The sequence below is a fragment of the Branchiostoma floridae genome, chromosome 9 (genome assembly GCF_000003815.2).
Source record: "Branchiostoma floridae strain S238N-H82 chromosome 9, Bfl_VNyyK, whole genome shotgun sequence".
NCBI classification, from domain to species: Eukaryota; Metazoa; Chordata; class Leptocardii; order Amphioxiformes; family Branchiostomatidae; genus Branchiostoma; species Branchiostoma floridae.
This window is the reverse complement of record NC_049987.1, coordinates 12,292,058-12,311,531: the sequence shown is the minus strand read 5'-3', so window position 1 is coordinate 12,311,531 and position 19,474 is coordinate 12,292,058. Positions and strand designations below refer to the sequence as shown.

Below are 19,474 nucleotides of genomic sequence, written 5' to 3'. Positions count from 1 at the left end.
GAAGATCTATGATAGCAGGTAATACATTCTGATGTGAACATGTGAAGTGAACAAAATTGACATATTTGCAAATATTAGACAAGATCAAGTCCTAATTGTGCCAAATAGGGCTGGGTATCGGTACAGCGTACCGGTACAAAACCGGTTTTTCTTATTGGACCGGTCCAGAAAAACCGGACCTGAAAAAATTAGGTGGACCGGATGTTGGACCGATTAGAAAATTAACAGCTTATTTTATCAGGCATTCACACGTTTTGGCGCTTGTAGGTGGAAGAAAATAACAAGAGTGAAGTAGAGTAGAGTTTATAGTAATTTCTACCAAGTTTTACAGCCAATCGCACAGGTGCAGTTAGTGTTGAAGGATTTTAAAACGCCGGTGTAAGTCTAATACTCCACCAAACAGATCTATTTGTAGTGAAATGGACCATTGGTATGAGTCATACTGCATCAGGTCCAGGTTCAGGTCCGGACCTGGACCTGATCCTTTGGACCTGAACCGGACCTGGACCTGAATTTTTTGTACAGGTACCCAGCCCTAGTGCCAAATATGCATGTTGGACAAAGTCAAAAAGTATTCTTTTTTAGTGCTTTGATTATCGTAAACATGGATGACTCACCAGTTCTTCTGTATAATCAAAGATTTGGTTTGAAGGGTTTGCTGATTAAGAATATAGTGTTCAATACCACAGAAGGGTTTAGTGTTCATTTTGGAATACATGTATCTATACATACATGTGTATAATAAATGGAGAGATGACGGTGTGTCTGTATGTGTGATAGCATTACTCTAGATCCCATTAATCACAGGCATAAATTTATTCAGCACCTTGAAAGCCTTAATAAAGCACTCAAAGCTGCTTCTGCCCTGTCACGTCGGCTGTACCGTACGTCACACCTTCTTCACCTGCTGAGTCTGAGTCCAGACAGCAAGTCTGGAGACAGTTTCCCCTGAGGTCCACTGGTGCAACATTGATAAAGTTGTTTCCTGTGGGATGTTTTCTTCAGAGCTGCATAACATGTCTTAAGAAGTTAAGGGCTTGTAAAGAATCCTGTTTTAATGTTAACAGTCAAGTGAAGGATGTTATCTCCGCAAGAACATGTATGTTGTGGTGTGGAATTGATAGCATTAGCAGAGAGGTGAGACAACTTACATGTTGTTCCATTTTGAATTGCTTATTGTACAAAACCTGTCAACTGATGCATCATGACTCTGATGGAAGTACTGTAGATGCATTTGAGTTCGTGGGGATTTAATTTCGCGGTAGTGAAAAAAAGGACTATTCATGGGCCGTTATAACTTTGCTGTAGCACCATGCACTGTAGGCTCTTACTGTCATGAAAAAATGTTGTGGTTTTAAGTTTGCGGTGAATTGGCAATGCGAAAACTGTGCACATAAAACCACCGTGAAAATTTCTGCATTTACAGTATATTTTCTGGCATTTATGAATGATTAGTACTTCTTGGAAGATTGACTATTGGGTATTGATTTTTTTTTCTGTGGACATTCTTGCCTTCCCAGTATTCAACAGCACCATTGGGTCCCCAATGAATGAGGTACATATCTGAAGTGTACCAGTGACCCGGTGATTACTAGTACCTTGTGACAGTGATAGTGTATATTACAAGTTTTATTTTAACTTTGAAATCAGTGAAACACTGTTTGGACAGAAGCTGCGAATGTATAATGCAAGCAGCATCCCTGAACCTTCAAGGCACAGTCTTGAGTGTCTACTTACTGTTTTAACGGTAACAAGGCTCGTCCATGGCAGATACATGTACTTGCATTAGTCTGTAAAACCACAAAGTGGTGGGGAATGGTTTGATATCCCTGCTTTGTGAGATGCTATTACTGCTGGACAAGAGAAATACCTCTCATTTCCTCTACATTTCCCTCTGCATTGCTTTCCAATTAAGATGGCATGATACAGCAGCACCCATTTTACAGCAGAGGAGTCCCAATTTCCCCCTGGTGCCTGGCAGTCTGAGATCCACCCTGACCTCTCTGGTACCATCAGATTCTCTGCCATAGAATTGGGGCTTTACCGGTAATTGGTTCTATCAAAGATCATCAGATTCCCATCCAACAGGAGTAAGTGAAGCTACTTTTCATGGAGATTTGGGGATTCTTCAAGGCCAATCTTGTTCCTGCACATGATACATTGATTGAGATTCACAGAGTAACAGTCTCAAACTCACAAAGATGATGCAGTGACTGGTCTATATTGGACGTAGCAACAAGTATGACACCTGGGTGGAATAAAGAATCCTGCATCAATCTAGTTATGTTGAAGAGTGACATGCAATGTACTTATAGATCACTTTGATCTCTGTCCAACATCCAGACATTTCTCCTGTAAAATATTGATGTGTACAACCTAATGAGGAGAAAATAACAGGCTTACCCTTGATACCTGCAGGAATTATAATTTGCAATTACTATATGCTTAGAATGAAAACTTGCTATCAAGAACTTTATTCTTCAAAAGTTGTGCAAAATATATGGAAGGCTTCTTGGCTGGTTGTGATAGCTGAGTGCCATCAGCAGCAGTAGACTTGGTAATGATAACCTCAGGCAAAACTCAACCTCTGACCACATCCCACTTCTGAGCCATTTAAATGTGTGCCAAAGGAGTCAGTGGGAAGTTTAATGGAGAGCTATATCTGGTATAGCATTACCACATGGGAGGTATCTTTAGCTGGGGTGAGAGGATAGACAGTCTGAGAGTGAAGTTGTCTTCAAGAGGGCCAACTGAGTATTTTGTGTTCTCACAATTGTTAAAAAAACATCAACAGTCAAACCTGTACCAGTGACCACCTTTACCCAAAAGAGGTGGTCCCTTATATAATTTTCACAAGCCTTAATTAACAATCCTCTCTACAGTACCCCCTGTCCAAAGAGACCAGACTACATGGTCCCTGAGTGATCTTCTTGGATAGTTTGACTGTATATATCACACATAAGGGGTAAACCATTGCTGAATTTTTCCAGCTAATATATATAAGAGTGTAGCCAAGTACATGTAACTGTATTGCGTTAGCCTAATAGAAGCTGTGAAGGTAACCTTTCTAGCTTTAAGTCAAGATAAAGTTACTTTTACACCCTGGTATGTAATATTATTCCATTTCTGATATGTGCCTGCTGTACAGTATTTCATCAGATAAGTCACTTTAATGGGATTTTCTGGGCCTTTTACATTTAGGTGTCACATGGAGGTTGCAGTGCCAAGTGCTGCGAGATAAATATTTCCAGAAGAAAATGGGGCTTCTAGCATGAAATGGGATTGGAACTTTCCGCTGTGATATCAGATTAGCTGTAGGAAAGAGTCAAAGTTGCTTCTGAGTCAGAAGTCCTTCCACAGTTCCACTCAGGGAGATTAAGGCCGCATAGATTTTATCTTATGCTTAATGACTCTCTCTCACTGCCTTTGAGTAAAGCAAAACAGATAGTATGCTCTACATGTATTTTAGAATAATATGTTGATTGAAATTTCAATGGAAAGGACAGAAAATTATTTGAGGGTTTCCTTCATCTGATTGCTTTTTTTCACATGAAAGATACTAAATTGAGATCAGCCAATTAGTATCACAACCTTAAATATTAGTTCAAAATTTTCACCTTTCAGCACAAAAATAATTTAACATCTTAATTAAGCACCCCTAAGGTGAAAAGCACATTTCTCAACATTATTTCAGAGTCTCAAGATCTTTGTAAAATATGCACCTTAGCATAATGATCCCACCTCTGTAATACTCTACATTGTTGCATAGCCTCAAACTATCGTCTCCCTTGTGCAGATTGTGCTTTCAACTCAAAGTACAGAACTGGATTGCCAAACCCTTGTTTCAACCCAATTTTCTTGTGCCAATGACCGCCACTGTCATATTGATTTGAATAACGACAACCATGTCACTAAATATGTGTAAATGTTGACATGAGTTATATTATATGTGGCAACAGTGATTTTGATAATGTAGCAGGTGTCACGTACCATGCCTATAGGGCTGATAGACTACATCCCCACATCTAGAACACATTCCTGGGAAATTGCAGTCAGAACTGTGCCAGGAAACAGGTTAATGTGAAACAGAAGCTGGTGTTTGTGTTCTGCCCAGTGGCTGTGATGTTTTAGGCTCAGGCCTGGCTGACCCCAGGGGAAAGTGCACAGCTAAATATGCCAGGCCTGTCATATCTGCCAAAGGGCTTCATGATAGATCAGCTCCCTCAGTAGGAGACTCCCATATATAGGACCAGTCCGTCTGCAGTTTCACAGCTATGGAGATGGTGGCATACTTTTCTGGCCATTCCTGACTCTGGGCAGGGGAATAGGTTGGTTCATCATACATACAAGAAATTGTCCTTGTTTCTCTGGAATATTGGATTGTGTAGATAGCAATAGATGCAATTGTAAGAATAAGAATTTATTTATGTCACTTCTTGTTGTTTACATTTACATAATTATAATTGTACTCATTGGTCCATTGACAATGCTGTCATACAATTGGTCTTATACTTTGTGTACCTGTGTAAGGTTTCCTTTCTTTGGTTTTCTGTAGCTATGATCCACTATTTAAACATTAATATTCTTTTCTTTTGTCAACTGTGAACTCTCTTACTTCACTGTCATGCCATTGTAGATCAATCCAAATTCCAAGGGGATAATGTTAGGGAACACAACATTTATTCTGCACACTAAAGCAAAGGTTAAGAAATAGGCTATGATGTTTGAGAGAAATACTCATAAACACAAGGAGGAATGTCATGGATCTGAGAGCTGCAGTGCATAGTTACATGGGAATGGATAACCTTATCTGGAGAACAATTTTGGAGATTAACCTAAAGCAGGATTTGGGATGTTGTTATGTCTCATATTCCCAGCTTTCAGAAATATTATCTTTGATAAAATGTATCCATCATAAATAGTGAAGGTATATTTGGGAAATGAGTTACTACCTTGTGACATTGCTCCACTGTCTTGTAATTATATAACATGAAGAGGGATATTCCATTTCAGAATTTAAGGGCAAGATTTCAAAAGGAAGGGTCAAGGACAACTCTATACAAGGAAAGATGGTATATGGTGACTGACAATTTTTCTTTGACATTGATAGGGTTGAGAAGAAAGAGGGAGGAGCCTCCTTTAAGATTCTAAATAGAACAGCTTTATTGTATTGTCATATTCTTTCAAGTCTTAGGTATCCAGACCGAAGGATGTTCTTAAGCCAGTGAGTCACCCTGAAATGCTGGTCACAATACAATATAAAGATAACTGTAAATGTATGATGGAAGAAACTTTTATGATTCTTTTGCACAGAGCTCTATAACATCATAAGGTTCAACATTAAAAGTTGGGGTATCAACATGCTAGAAACCTTACTTGACATAATAGATATTTATTCAAAGGTATCCAAATTGTGACATTTGTCATGATAATGTATTTCATTTCTAACTTTGTCACCTGTAAAGTTGATGACTGTAAATTGTAAGTTAGCTGAGTCATGTTTGTGTGACAGAGAAGTATGAGGCATTACAGTCTGGGTGAGCTATCAGCTCACAACACCTGCCCACCAGCTCTAGGCACTGTGCAGGGTGGAGGCAACAACATTCATCAAAGAGTCAGTCTCCAGAGGGTGGAGCATTCTGTATTCTGTCCTTATGCTACAGACAATTAGAGAAAAGATCTATGTGTTAATGCCAAAGTTCAGCATGTTAACATATTCATGCCCATGTTAGCTTGAAGGTTACTTTCAATGTCAAGTTCACATGGTATTAAAATCAACTTGTCTACCTGTCTTCAAAAATATTGTATGAATATCAGGCCTTATCACATTGGAGTTTTGTCAGTTCAAATCCATTCGCAACTATGAAATCCCAGACAAAATTATGGCACCATGAAATTGAATTATGGTTTCTCTTGTGATTTTTATTATGTATAGTTAGGGGTACTTAATCCTTGGGCATATGTATCTAACTCTGTTGTATAAGCAACAAGCAACAGTATATGTTAGTTTGTGAATTGACACTTAAATTTATCGGTGTGTGGTGTACAGGTTTGAACTTGACCATGAAAGAATTTGTAGAAATGTTTGGAGTTAATCAAAGTTTATAAGAATAGCATTTTTATTCCTTAGGCAAAACTTACTATTTTGTTCTAAATGTCTTGTAACTTACAACACGATTAAGAACAAAACCTTTAGTAGTAGAAAACTTTTATTACCAAAAATGTTAAGTTATGAGTACAATTAACAGTGAAGTGATGGATAATGAATCGTGGCAGTAGGTCAGGTAATTGTAACTCACCATGCAATATTGCAGGACCAGATCCCTTATCGGTAACTCAGCTGTCACCTGGCATTACCTGATAACAGCCAGGTGTGTGCCGACCTGAACAATGTCTACTGTAGGACTATAGCCCTCTGGATCAATCAAATCATCAACTAGTAGATCTATAACCTAAGTGTAGTGACTTATGTATGACTGCAGTTGACTGTGATAATGCCACTTAAGATGCAGGTATGACTGAAACTCTTTGTAAAGATCATTGTTCATTCACAAACATACCATTTAAGTACTGCAATGTTATCCACACATCCGTTTACTACTTTATAACTAACACTTTATCATTGTCCAAACGCCAGTTAGTGAGGATAATTAAGTGAACAGTTGGTGTGAGAACAGGTAGTATCTAAACTTTTAAGTCAGTATGATTACTTCTTCATGTTATTTGGCTCCATGGTGGTAAGTAGTGCTAATGTAAGCATGTAACATATTTGTACAGTTGGCCTCAGCTTTGATTCATCTGTAAACTGTAAAGGTGCTTTAGTGGTTTTGGTGTTTTCCTTTGCCATGCCTTTGTTTTCCTTTGGCAGAAAAGCCTTTCAAGTAGATTCTGTAATATATAAGGCAGTGTACATTAGTAACAACATTTTACTCAGACACCTCTTGATTTATCTCATTTGTAGAACCCTCCAAAACAGCATACAAGTGATGAGGTATGTACTTGATGTGTATTTATTTGTACAAAGATGTTTCAAATTCCTTAGTAGAGCTGTTTGCAAAAGAAAGGCTTTTTACAATCTTTCTTTCATACGTTTTCTCTTTAAGCAATTTTGTGCCCACCTTGCCCCTTATACACAGGCAAGCAGAATGATTCTGTTTTGCATGTAAAGGTATTTCTTTGTGCAGCATTTCCGCTGGCATTGTTCATGGCAGGTTTAGTGGTAAACAGTCACAGGGCCGACCATAGCACTGATCTTGGCTGAGGTATGACAGGAGCTTCCCGCCTCTCTGTTGCCATAACACTGGCAGTATTTAGGGTCTGTTTGGGGTTTGATGATGTTTTAGGAACAGAACTGGTTGGGAACACACCAATCACTGATGAGAACACACCAATCACTGTAAATCCCCAGGGTCAAAACTACTGTTTTAAGGGTTGGGATACTGCCACATACTGTAAATGCAGAAATTTTCGCAGTGGTTTTGTTTGCAGTTTTCGCATTGCCAATTCACTGTGAACTTACAACTACCGCAAACAATTTTCCATGGCAGTAACAGACTACAGTTCATGGTGCTACCGCGAACTGAAAACCACAGCAAACAGTCCTTGTCCCGCAACCGCGAAATTAAATCCCCGCGAACTTAAATGCACTTACAGTACTTTTAAAACATCCAAATTGGTGGCACACATCACTGTCAACCTACAAGGTTCACTTTCCTATCAGAAATGTTAAATGGGATTCATCATCTTTATTTGAAACTTTTGAATTTCAAGTATTATGATCAAATAACAATTGTATTCATCTGCTCATCAAAATCTGACCAACAGTCCAACTATAAAATTTATCTGGTAACTTTAAAAAGTTACAGTAGGACTTGCAGGTGTAGGTTAAAAATGGCTTGTAGAATACTCATCCCAGTCTTTGATGAAGACCTGAAACCCCATTCCCCACCCTTGAGCAAACCTTGACACGTGCTCCATCATAATTGGACTGGGCTAATACAAAGACCCTTCTGTGTCAGCACACTTCACCTGGAGAGCAGTGGTCTAACACAGCAGAGAACCAGTTCACCTGCTCCTAGGTACTTAGTTATCTCATTACTGAACTTGTCAACAAAGTCTGCCACCATAGGTAATACTAGCGGGTCAGATGCGCTGTCTGTTGTCAGATTCGTTACCTAGAGAAATTTCGCTGTCTAACAAGGAGTGGATTAGAACTGGGTACTGGGCATCCTAATTGGCGTGGGATGTTGGTTGTGTTCAGGACCTGTAGCTGTGCGTAATTGTTCCCATGTGAACTTGTTAACTCTGTGATGGATCAGATGGGCTGTTTCTTGTCAAAAGTTTTACACTAAGAGGAGTTACTTAATGGCTTAAAAGTGTACTTCATCATCTGCCAGCTGAATGTGTACTGTACAAAGAGATAAGATGGGGTGGTGACTGTTATTAACTTTTACCAGTACAGAAGTAGTTTGATAAGTTGTGGTAACTGAATTTATATTGCAGTTGGTTTATAGATAATTGCCAATGTTTATTGCTCTGTACAAGTGAACACAAGAGTGTAAAATTTGTAATTATAGATTACTCATTTTGTTGTTGTTTGGATGGTGGCAAAGTTTTCATCTTGAGAAAAACCAAAATAAACATTGAGTAATATTCACATTAAGACCCTTTGAGAAGAATTCTGATCCAAAGGAGGTATCCACATTTGCACTCTCGTCTTGTACCAGAAGACCATATTACCAGTTTCTTGCGATGTGCACAGTATGATCAACACTAGGTGATTTACCACTGCTTAAGAGGAAATTAATCAAAATTAATCCATCTTGAAACAAACAGCAGGTTTTGTTGGATAATAGCTGTTCTGTGTAGACTGTCTTTGCTGTGATTATAAAGAGGTGGGGCTTTATAGTATCAGCTGTTACTGAAGATAAGGAATCGATTAATCCTGATTACTAAGTTCAACAACACTTGACAAATTATGAGTTTTGAGATATGGAAATGGAGTGTGGTGTTAAATGTTGGTTCTTAATTGCCTGCTGTGAAAAATGGATTTACTGTTTCAAATGCACAGTGTCAATGCTGAATATGGAGTATCTATACCACAAGCAATTTAATGCCCCATAAAAATAATTTAATTGTCCATAAAAGTAACAGTTGTTCAAGTACAAAAACATAAGCTGTGTCAGGCCAGGCCAGGTACAAAATGATAGATGACATTCCTAACTTTTTAAAGGAACAGTCACTTGCATAAGATTTGCTCTGCTCTCCTCATCTTCATTGCCTACATTTACTCTTGAGATAGGAGCAATCAAAACTGTTTCAGGCTGCTTGAAACCAAACATTTCTATGGTATGTTTGCCTCCTCACAAAAAGTCAGGACCCATTTGTCAAAGAATGTCAATAACCCTGCTCTGTACGACATGAAACTGGCAACTTTGGGCATACTGTATAGCTCAGCAGTGTCATATTTTTTCAGTGCGAAAAAATATTTTAAGGTTCTTTGAACCCATTATCTAATGTTTCTTTTACAAGAGGTTGGAATGTAGCCTTTGACAATGTGCCAATACTAAAAGGGGTCGTGATACATGTAGATGGTTCTTAGTTTCTTGCCAAGTCACTTTGGCAAAGGCAGCAGTCCTAATTGGTTGACATACATGGTACAAAGTGATCATGAGGCCCAGACAAGCAAACACTGACCTTTAACTGTTCACTGATGCCATAACCTCCTGTTTTCCCTGTTATTTTGTCACACATCCAACAAGACTCACTCTTGAATGATAGGACTTGGCAGAATAGCAGAGCCTGGGACTGTACTTGTGTGCCAGTTGTTCCTGTGCCCGAAGTTGCTTGTCAAACTTTGTGACAGAAAGCAGTTTCCTTACATTTTGATTATTGGGTGTATACATATAGATGGTTCCTCCTTGCAAAGTCACTTTGGCAAAGTTAGCAATACTAATTGGATACCGTACATTGTACTTATGTGAGGCCCAGACAAACATGATGCTGACCTTTATTTCACATGTCATAACCTCTTGTTTTCCCCATCACTCTTTCACACATCCAAAAAGACTCACTATTGACAACTGACACAACTGTAGTGCCCTTTACTATGATTGTATACAAGCTGTTCCTGTGCCTGGCGTGGCAAACTTGATCACAAGTGTTCAAAGTTTCTGAAGGAAGACAGTTGTCTTACGCTTAATTGCATTTTTCCTACAGTTCCCAGACAAGTGCTTGCCGACATTCCCAATGTTAGGTTACCACAGCTGAACTTAAAAACAGGGCTGCCTTATGTATCTGTATTGTCTTGTGTTCCCTACAGTCCAGACAACTGACAGCTACAGCACTAGTCACAGTGAGGCTGCCTGCCTTACATTTTTGTATTGTATCCCTACAGTTCAGATGCTGGCTAACCTTTGTCTTTATCAGGCGATGCAGTACCAGCCACATTAAACTGGCAGGTGACTACAACTGTAGTGCTTAAGTCACAGACAGCTGTCAGGTGCTCACAGCTGTAGTACTTGTCAGAGACAGCTGCCTTACACCTTTGTCCTGTTTCCCTACAGTTCCCAGACAGGTGCTGGTGGACATCAGCTGGCTGACCTTTCCCCTGTCAGGTGACCACAGTTTTGTGGGAGACAGCGGCTTCCCTCCCGGCCAGCCCAGCTACATACCGAGCCCCTCTACCAAGAAGTACGACCTGATCGGTGGTGAGGAGGGGGTGGTGGTGGTACCAGTAGGGGATCAGGACGGGAAACAATCAGGTAGGTCAAGGGGTAAAAAGTTTTTGGATGGGGACAAAGTCCTTGAATAGTTCCTTTAGACTTCTGTTGGCCAAACCTTAGTTAATTAGCTGCTGAATCCTTTTGTATATATTTGATGATGAATGGCTATATTGAGACAAAGTATGTTCTTATAATCAAAGGAAATGTGTTTTTTTACAGAAAAGCCACAAGTGAGAGAGGTTCTGAAGGACAACCCAGTTATTGTGGAGGTTCCCTATGGGGGGATCATGGAGGAAGCCACAGTAACATTGTCACCCTACATCCCTGCCACAGCCCCAGATGGCATTGGGGGTGGGCAGCCTGCCAAACTCAGGGTCTTCAGTGACATCCTAGCAACATATGGCTACATCAGGGGTGAGTACAGGTCATGTTTGTAACATTGACCTTTGCTGTTTGATTGCTGCCATGGAATCATTACAAGGCCTTTCTGCAGATTCTGTAGTTAACCTTTGGGGTTTATAATCATCTATGGGAACATGAACATGTTTCTCCTAATCCTATACTACTGAAATTAGATAATTGCAAGTTTGTGAGAGAACCACCTCATAGTCCCATATTGATATTCGCATACTGTGGTGTACATGACTTTTGTATTCAGTCAAACGTGTACTTGTGACTACTACTACTTAAGGGCCCTGACCAATGTGATCACTTTTTGATGGTACCTTTTTGATGGTACCTATCTCCCATAGACACAAGCATTACCAATCCTGTCCATAGTGACTACCTGTCCACATACATGTAGACCAGATTTTATCAGTCTAATATTGGGCAGTCTTGACTGTACATTTTTACAACCCCCCCTGTGCATACTATTAAGAAGGTTCTGTCCTCCCTCCCCAGACAACCCTGAGAAGGCCCTCCTGTACTTCATCCTGGGGATCTGCTCCGGCATCCTGCTCCTCCTGTTCGGCCTCATCTTCAAGCTGACCTGCTTCAGTGGGCAGGACCGCCAGCAGAAGGAGTCCTCGCAGGAGTTCAGCTCGCAGGAGGAGGAAAATTCCGAGGAGGTAGAACACGAACACGACCACAGAACTGACAGGAGACCCGAGGCCATCGAGGTCGTGCGATGGAACGGGCGCGATTACACGAGACACAATCACACGCTGAACCATTCGCATCCCGGGATGCATCACGAGTTGGACGAGCCGCCGGGGACTCGGAGCTTAAACCGATACTATCCGTAATGTCATGTTGACATGTGCAGTACTTAGTCTGATGTCAGAGGATCTTGCAGTCTTTATAGCAAGGGTAACAAACGTGCAGGATTATCAGTGCTAAATGCCAAACGTCAAGACCTACAAGTGTAAGATAATGAACACCCCTATTCTGGCATTGGAAGAGGCCAGAGCTCAGCAGTCTGCATGACATGCTGCCATGGACCAGTTCACACCCCTGGAGGGGTGGGTAGGGTAGATGTGGGGTATCAATGTGTTCATAGTGCAATGTAAATAAATGCCAAAATGTGTACCATATTTATTGTGAAATGCACATCAGAATCAATGTTTCTAGATATTCATGAAGATAACCTGAGCCAGTTAGCATGACCTAAATCCCAGTTCGGGATTGCCTCATGGCCTGTTAGGATTATTGCTCTGTGCCAAGCATCCAGGGAAAAACTGCTGAAGTCCCCAGGCAAATGACAAATACAGAAAATAAGAAGCAAAAGAAGACACAGAGATGTTCAATTGTGCCATATTGCACTTGTATGGCATTCTGACAGGTTGCTGTTGCAAAAGAAGAATTCTTATGGTTCCATCTGGTGAATGCAAAGGGAACTGCAGGGCCAAGAGGTGCAGATGTTAAAGACACAAACAGCCATCCAACCTTTTGATGTGTTTTGTCAAGTTGTTCCTTGTGTGTGTGTTGGTGAGCTGCTGGGACTGTACAGGAGCATCGTACATGACAACCTGGGAACAGAACCACTACCTTGCTGAGGAACAACAGAAGACTACATACATACAGAGACTGGAAAAAATAGAGTTGTATTATTCTGACTAATTGCAAAATGCAGAGTTGTGACCAAAGACATGACTAAGCTCTGTGCTGATCTCTTGACTGGGCTGTCTGTCCGTGTGATTGACAGCTACATCAGAAGACCACTTTTACCATATTTGGAAGACTTTGAATTGAAAATAAAAAGCAATCTGGGCTAAAAATTGGGTTAGATATTTGGATGTCAGTTCTACATGTACCACTAGCACAAATTATGCTTGTATATACTTACCAAGCATACAAACACCAAAATGATATCTAAAACTATAATACATTTTGATGGACACCTGTCAATCACACTTGCAGACTGTGCTAAACCTTGTAGGCAGATGCCCTACTCTGTGCCAATACATATCTGTGATGTACATGTGTTGTACCCGTGCAGTGTTTTTACATGTGTGTAGAGTATAAAGTCCATTTATCTGACCAAAATAACAAACACTACTCTATACTGGACATAATTTTGTAAAGCAAAAAAAGGTAATGATTTAGTTGTAAACAGGATAGATTCATACCATAATGTTATTGCCATCACCCCCAGTTGGCATTTGAAACAGCTTAGGGCAGAGCTGGAAATGGTACAAATGTACTTTGAATTCTCTACAAATATTTGGAATAAGTTTATACCAGAAAATATACCCAACCCAGTCGAACCAAAATATATAATGGTAAAAGAAATCATGAAGAAAAATTGAATTGATCTTCCATGAAAAGTGATATATTTTCTTGTATTTATTTGACTTAAGGGGAGTTGCCCAGTGTATGTAAATTAACCTACATACTACAGATCACCCTACTCTGTAGGGTATGTACTAATTATTGTAACATTAATATCATGTTGTATAAAACAGAAGTTCTCACATTACTTGTGAAAAGATAAAAAGGATAATTGTGGATGTTGTAAAGTGAAAAGTATTATGTATGAATGTTCATGCAAGAGTTTTTTATTCACCCAAGGAAAGCAAAGTTTTATAATGTCTGCTACCGTCTGTACTATTTGTAGATTTTCTAACATGTTAGTGGAAAGTTCTTAGTGTTAACAGTTTGGATGTTGTGATGACGTAATTCTTAGCTTCCACCAGAATTCTAGACCAAGTGGATACAGATTAAGAACATTTGAATATGGTGTAGTACTTCATATCAATAGACAATGTTAGTTATTGGCAATCTTGCTCTGTCAAGTGTAGCTTTTGATGACATGAGGAAAACGTAACAGTGTTGCAGTAATGCCTATGTCTGCTTTACATCAAATCATCAACATTTGTCCGATATGAGGTAATTTGACATCAGCTGACATGGACATCAAGTATGCACAATACTAAAATGCCTGTCTACTCCAGAGAAGGGACCATGATCATTGAAAATTTGGGGGTACCTGGTACTTTTTTTCTTCCTACCAGTATCTGTGGCCAACATTTCCAAGATGATACGTGGTGTATACAGAATTTCTCTCCCAGCAACTTTGACCACTTTGGGACAGTCCCCTCCCTGATATTTAGTATTTTTGACCTCGTACACTATCACTATCATGGAGAGGTTGGAAGCCAGACTCATACATAGTAGTCATCACCATTGGCTAAAAAACAGTACTGCTGGTATACACAGCCTTCTAGCATTGCACTACCGTCTCTACAACTGCTACAAGAATATACCTCATCCTTTCATCACTGTATATTAAAGTAGGATCCTTTTGTTGGTACAAGTTTCTTTTCTTCACACATTCACAACAATTTTAATCCTACCATTAAATGTTTTAGCAAGCTTCAGCAGGGAAAGAAGGTTTTGTTATTTCTGATCATTTCACCTCATATGACAAGTCCTGCTTCAGTTATGCCACCTAGTGCAGCTCGTCAGTACTGCATGGTACTATAGACCCAACATTGTAACAAAGACCCAACCAGGATGGTAGTCTGGCTAGCATACACCTACCTTTGGTCTAGCTCCCAACAAAACATCTTGGTGACCGTGTCTTGCTTATATTCAACTGGCTACTACGTTTCTTGTTTAGTAAAACATCCATCATTGTTTATTGCTTTATCATAGTGTAGAAATATTGGTGATATCTACCATTTTTGTTGTCATAAATGTACTGAACTATTTTCTAATAAAATTTCTACAAACATTTTGAGTGGCTGTTGTGTTGTCATTTGATATTGATAGCTACAAGAGACAACCTGATATTGCCACTGGTCTGACTCCATCTAAGTTCCGGTGAAATCAAGTCATGAACTTGTTTCTTTTTATTCAGTTTGCAAATTACCAAATGCTGACATTCACATGAAAATGTTCCCATAATACTTATGTATTTTAATACAGTTGCATCCACACCTCTTCAGTAGCTTTGCAGAAGTTTGTCTACATATCAGAACTTTGTAATGTTTGTATTCTCTGTTATTCTTGACAGAATCATATACAGGAATTGGGCTAGTACCTATGGATATACTATTGACTGTTCTACTGACAAATTTCATGATAGAGGGGATCAAGAAGATTTGGCCCAGCATCTTGTCTGCTTTGAGTATCTACAGAGCATTTAAAAACCATACTAATCCATACCTTTAATTAAAGAAAACCTGCTGCAGACGATAACCATTACACCTGTTGTTCAATTGGGTGGATGAGCTGTCTGTTAAAACTGTAAATACATACAGCCATTTTAAAACCCAGTGTAGACAAGCTGCTACAGTTGAGGAACCACTCTACGAACTATAGTTCTAGTCATCAAAAGTCATAATTACTACGAGAAGGCACCATTTTTTAATACTGACCATTAGAACACTTCCCTATCTATGACCTTGTGGCCCTACTACCGGGGTCTCCAGCTGACGTTCCTAATTCCGTGGAGGTCCTGTTTCAGTTTTCCAGTATCAGCCCAATCAGAATTCATGTAGGCATCCTCGTTGTCTTCCGCAAGTTTCTACACACCAAGACAAGCGCAAACTTAGTATGTCTGAAGCCCTAACCCAGGCCCAGACAACAATGTATGTAAAACATAGGAATACAGTTCCACAAATACAGTTCCACAAATGCTTAGGTGCACATCAGGTACAATGATGTGTCACAAAGCATTCTTTTCTGACAAAGCCCAGACCTTACAATTCTTTACTGACGTTTAGATGTATGCGCTGTGTGAGACTCAGAGGCTAATGGCCATTATATATCACACTGCTATGTACAGGAAAAAAGGTCAAACATTCCAAAGAACCTGAGCAGACTGACCTTCATCTCCTCCTGTTTCCTGTAGGCATGAAGCATCATCTGTTTCTTGTCCTCCTCAGAGAAGACTGGTTCTCTGCCTGGAGGACCCTGGCCTCTCTGTGAGGAACAAAGGAAGACTTGATTTGATCGGCTGCATCGAGAGAAAGACAGCCAGGGCTATCCAACTAGGTGGAGGCCAGTCCTTGTCCCAAAATGGCCCAACAATTGCACAATCAAAATTGCAAAGAACAGATAGATGAGCTACATTGGTATTCCAGAAATTTAGAATAGGTACTGCTACTTCATTATAGAATGTATTCTAGAACAATTATGCTACAATGACCTTTGAAATATTTGGATTCGATGAAATAACTATAAAAAATAATGCAAATATCATATCATAACTATGTTGATGAAGGTTAGACATCCAGGTAAAACATACGCCAAAAAGCAGTTACTCAAGGGTATGATTTTGGAAACGGTCAGACGTTTCAGATAACATCCATAATCTTTCGTCAGCGTCACAATAACTAGTACATTGCTAAAGATTTTCATGGGAGACAAAATGTGCTCCCTGTCTTACCTTCTGTATTTTAGCAACTATTTTTGTTTTCTCGTTCTTGCCGACGTAGTCTCGAAGGTTCTTCCCACGATGCATCTCCTTCCCAGAGAACCACAGGCTGGCCTGTTCTTCTGGGATGACTTGTAGGGAGGCCTGGAAAAATTATGTTAAACTTTACATGACTTCATGTGTCAGAAAAACTATGTTGAACTTTACATTACTTCATGTGTCAGAAAATACAGTCATATATCATAAATCCCTTAGAAATAACACAAACATCAATGTATGTTTTGCCACTCAGGGATAAACAAGTTCACTAGCCCTATTGTCCAGGGCAAGTGAAAGTGCTGTTCGGGCAAGTGCATGTCCTACCCCACTTGTCCGATCGGGCAAGCAAGATTTTTCCATTGATTTTAGTGCAATTTTGATATACTTGTTACTTTTTACAGTCATGACATCAAGCAATTGTCTACAGAGAATTCCATTGCTGGAAGTGAAAATGCATATACTAGTAACAGTGACATTTGAATTTTGGGCAAGTGAAAAATTGGTTCGGGCAAGTACATTTTTTATGTGCTTGCCCGATAGGACAAGTGGATTTTAGAAAACTTCTTCAACCCTGCCACTGCCAGTGTGTTTCTTCACATGCTAATCCAGTTGACTGAAGATTTAAGATTTTCATAAATTGCCACTTATCTTAAAGACCTTTCTGACATAGAACATCACACAGAAAATTTTTACACTATTCTGTACCTGTGTGCCTTCCAGTTCCTCTTTGTTCTCTAGCTCCATTCTGATTGGGTCATGCGGCGGGAGGCCCATGGGGTACACGATCATGGTGGCACCTCGCAGCTGGTCCAGCGCATCCTTCACCAGCTGCTGGGTCACCTGCACATTTGCCTGCACCTGTTTCTGTGGAAACAATGGCACAGGTGTAGCTATTGTAGTGACAGGCCTCATACCGTCGAACCACTATTGAAAATTTCATTAATAGAGAAACTGTTCTGCACAGTTTAACGATATAAAAGACAATATGCAATGGAACACTAAAAGTCAGTTACACTACAAATGCCTTCTGGCACTTTAAAGAACCTAGTCTATATTCTCCTACATAACTCTCAGTTCTGTTATTCTGATTCAACGTGACAAGTTCATCGTAAGTTGTAGGACAGTAAAAAATAATACGCTATTCAGGAAGACATATAAATTATAGACTATTCCAACACTGTCTGGCAAACTCTGGCAATTTGTAAGCTATTGCAAAATACATACATGTATTGTGCTATTAAAAGTACATTGTGTACACAACAGTCTATGCATCTTACTCTGGAGATGAGAGCCTTTGCCTCACCGACAGTTTTCTTCAGAACTTCTTTCATCTTATCATTTGGAGCTGGAAAGCAATAAAACAGATTTTATTTGCCATTGACAAATCATCATCTACAATATCTTCAAACTTCAATCTATACATCATCCCTGAATTACTTGAACTCAAAGATACATAAAACAGATGCATTAATACAGCATGTCTTCTAAATCTTAGGAAGAATCATTAATTTACATTCTGCAAAACGACAGTACTTAATATATGTAATGAGTAGTACCTTGTCCATTGCGCCTGCCTATCTCATCCTGGTTGAACACGGCCCCTCCACTGGGCACACACTTCTCCCCCCACTCATCCTTCAGCTTCAGCTCCTCTATCTGCTCATCTGTCAGGCCTTGCATGTTCCCTGGGAGGGTCACACCGTGGTCTGCCAGCTCCTCCATTTCTGGGGGGAAATAAATATTGTTTCAGTTTCACATTATCTCACACACACTTCTGTTTCATTCTGTTGATCAAAGGCTATTGAACAGATAGGGCTTTGCCTGTTGGAGGGGCATACAGAAAATGTTACACAATACTTCCAACACTTGAAGACAGACTACAGCTGTCATGCACAATCCTATAAACAACACCACAACTATCTTCAGCCATGACAGTATAGACTTAGCATATGACTTGTCACTGTAAAATTTCTACTTTGTCACCGAGGGATTGACAACTGTCCTACCAGATGATTGTAAGATGTGATTTTTCACCCCGTACCTGCACAAATTCTCTCTACTTTCAGTCTGCCGTTGTAGATGGCTGTTACTTCCCTAATCACATCGTCCAGCGGTGCAGCAACGGTGGTCTCATACAGGAACTGGCTCTCCTCTCCCTTCTTCACATGGAGAACCACCATGTTGGTCTGTAGGACGGGGAGAAACATTGAACATCGCTCAGTACAAAACATTCTAGAACATTACATGGTTACAGTTGTTTATTTACATCAACACACTGACAGCTAAAATCAAGAGACATCATAAGTTATAACCAGCAAAGCGCGAATCAATCATTTTTGAAACATTTCAACCAAATTATCTTCCTTGATTTTTGTCAAGAATTGACTCTTCTATTCTTAAAGCTGCCTTAGAGTTCCAGAAAGTTATGTAATTATCATAGATCCTTTGGCTTGCAAACTTATGACATCTTAATGGTTAAAAGGTTTATTTCAAGTATGAAATTATTAGCTCTCTAAAACGATTAGAGTTCGTTTGGGAACATTGGTGGTTCAAACTGTGCTGAAATAAGTTCTGGCTTGACGAATGAACCGAGGAAATTAGCATCAACATGGTGGAAAAACAAAGAAGCCAAACTTCGCCCTCCCCCAACAACATTCAATCGCCGCTAACAATGAAACAAAAGAAATTCCAAGCCCCAAAATAAATCAAGGGTTTCATTGACACTTACTGAACAGACGTACCTTATTCTCAGTACTTTATCCCCAGCAAAAAGGCAGAAATCGGCAAAAAAACGTCGCTGCGACGCACACACACACCGTCACAACAGACGGTCCTTGGATTCAACAAGATGGCCGCCGAACTTTCTCGAGGGTCAACCGTTGCCCTT

The 19,474-nt window shown here is 39.8% G+C and overlaps 2 protein-coding genes across 3 annotated transcripts in view; one reads left to right on the top strand and one right to left on the bottom strand.

Moving 5' to 3' along the window:
* LOC118422475 (protein eva-1 homolog C-like) overlaps positions 1–13,866 on the top strand; it is an 89,151-nt gene extending 75,285 nt beyond the window's left edge. Inside the window, exons 6-8 of the mRNA XM_035830084.1 lie at positions 10,566–10,763; positions 10,944–11,138; positions 11,628–13,866. Of these exons, the coding sequence (XP_035685977.1) occupies positions 10,566–10,763; positions 10,944–11,138; positions 11,628–11,971 (737 nt within the window). The 3' untranslated portion in view covers positions 11,972–13,866. The remainder of the gene's footprint in view (positions 1–10,565; positions 10,764–10,943; positions 11,139–11,627) is intronic.
* A 1,115-nt stretch (positions 13,867–14,981) lies between these two features.
* Positions 14,982–19,441, bottom strand: LOC118422477 (cilia- and flagella-associated protein 298-like). 2 transcript variants are annotated; one of them, XM_035830086.1, is made up of 8 exons: positions 19,329–19,441; positions 18,629–18,773; positions 18,144–18,311; positions 17,865–17,932; positions 17,293–17,451; positions 16,561–16,692; positions 15,999–16,094; positions 14,982–15,696 (listed from the first exon to the last, which is right to left on the bottom strand). In XM_035830086.1, exons 2-8 carry the CDS (start codon positions 18,765–18,767, stop codon positions 15,586–15,588), a joined length of 873 nt encoding a protein of 290 aa, XP_035685979.1. In that variant the 5' UTR covers positions 18,768–18,773; positions 19,329–19,441; the 3' UTR covers positions 14,982–15,585. The 2 variants fall into 2 exon arrangements, with proteins under 2 accessions (XP_035685979.1, XP_035685980.1); XM_035830087.1 differs by having other exon boundaries at positions 19,316–19,427.
* Between the last annotated feature and the right edge of the window lie 33 nt (positions 19,442–19,474).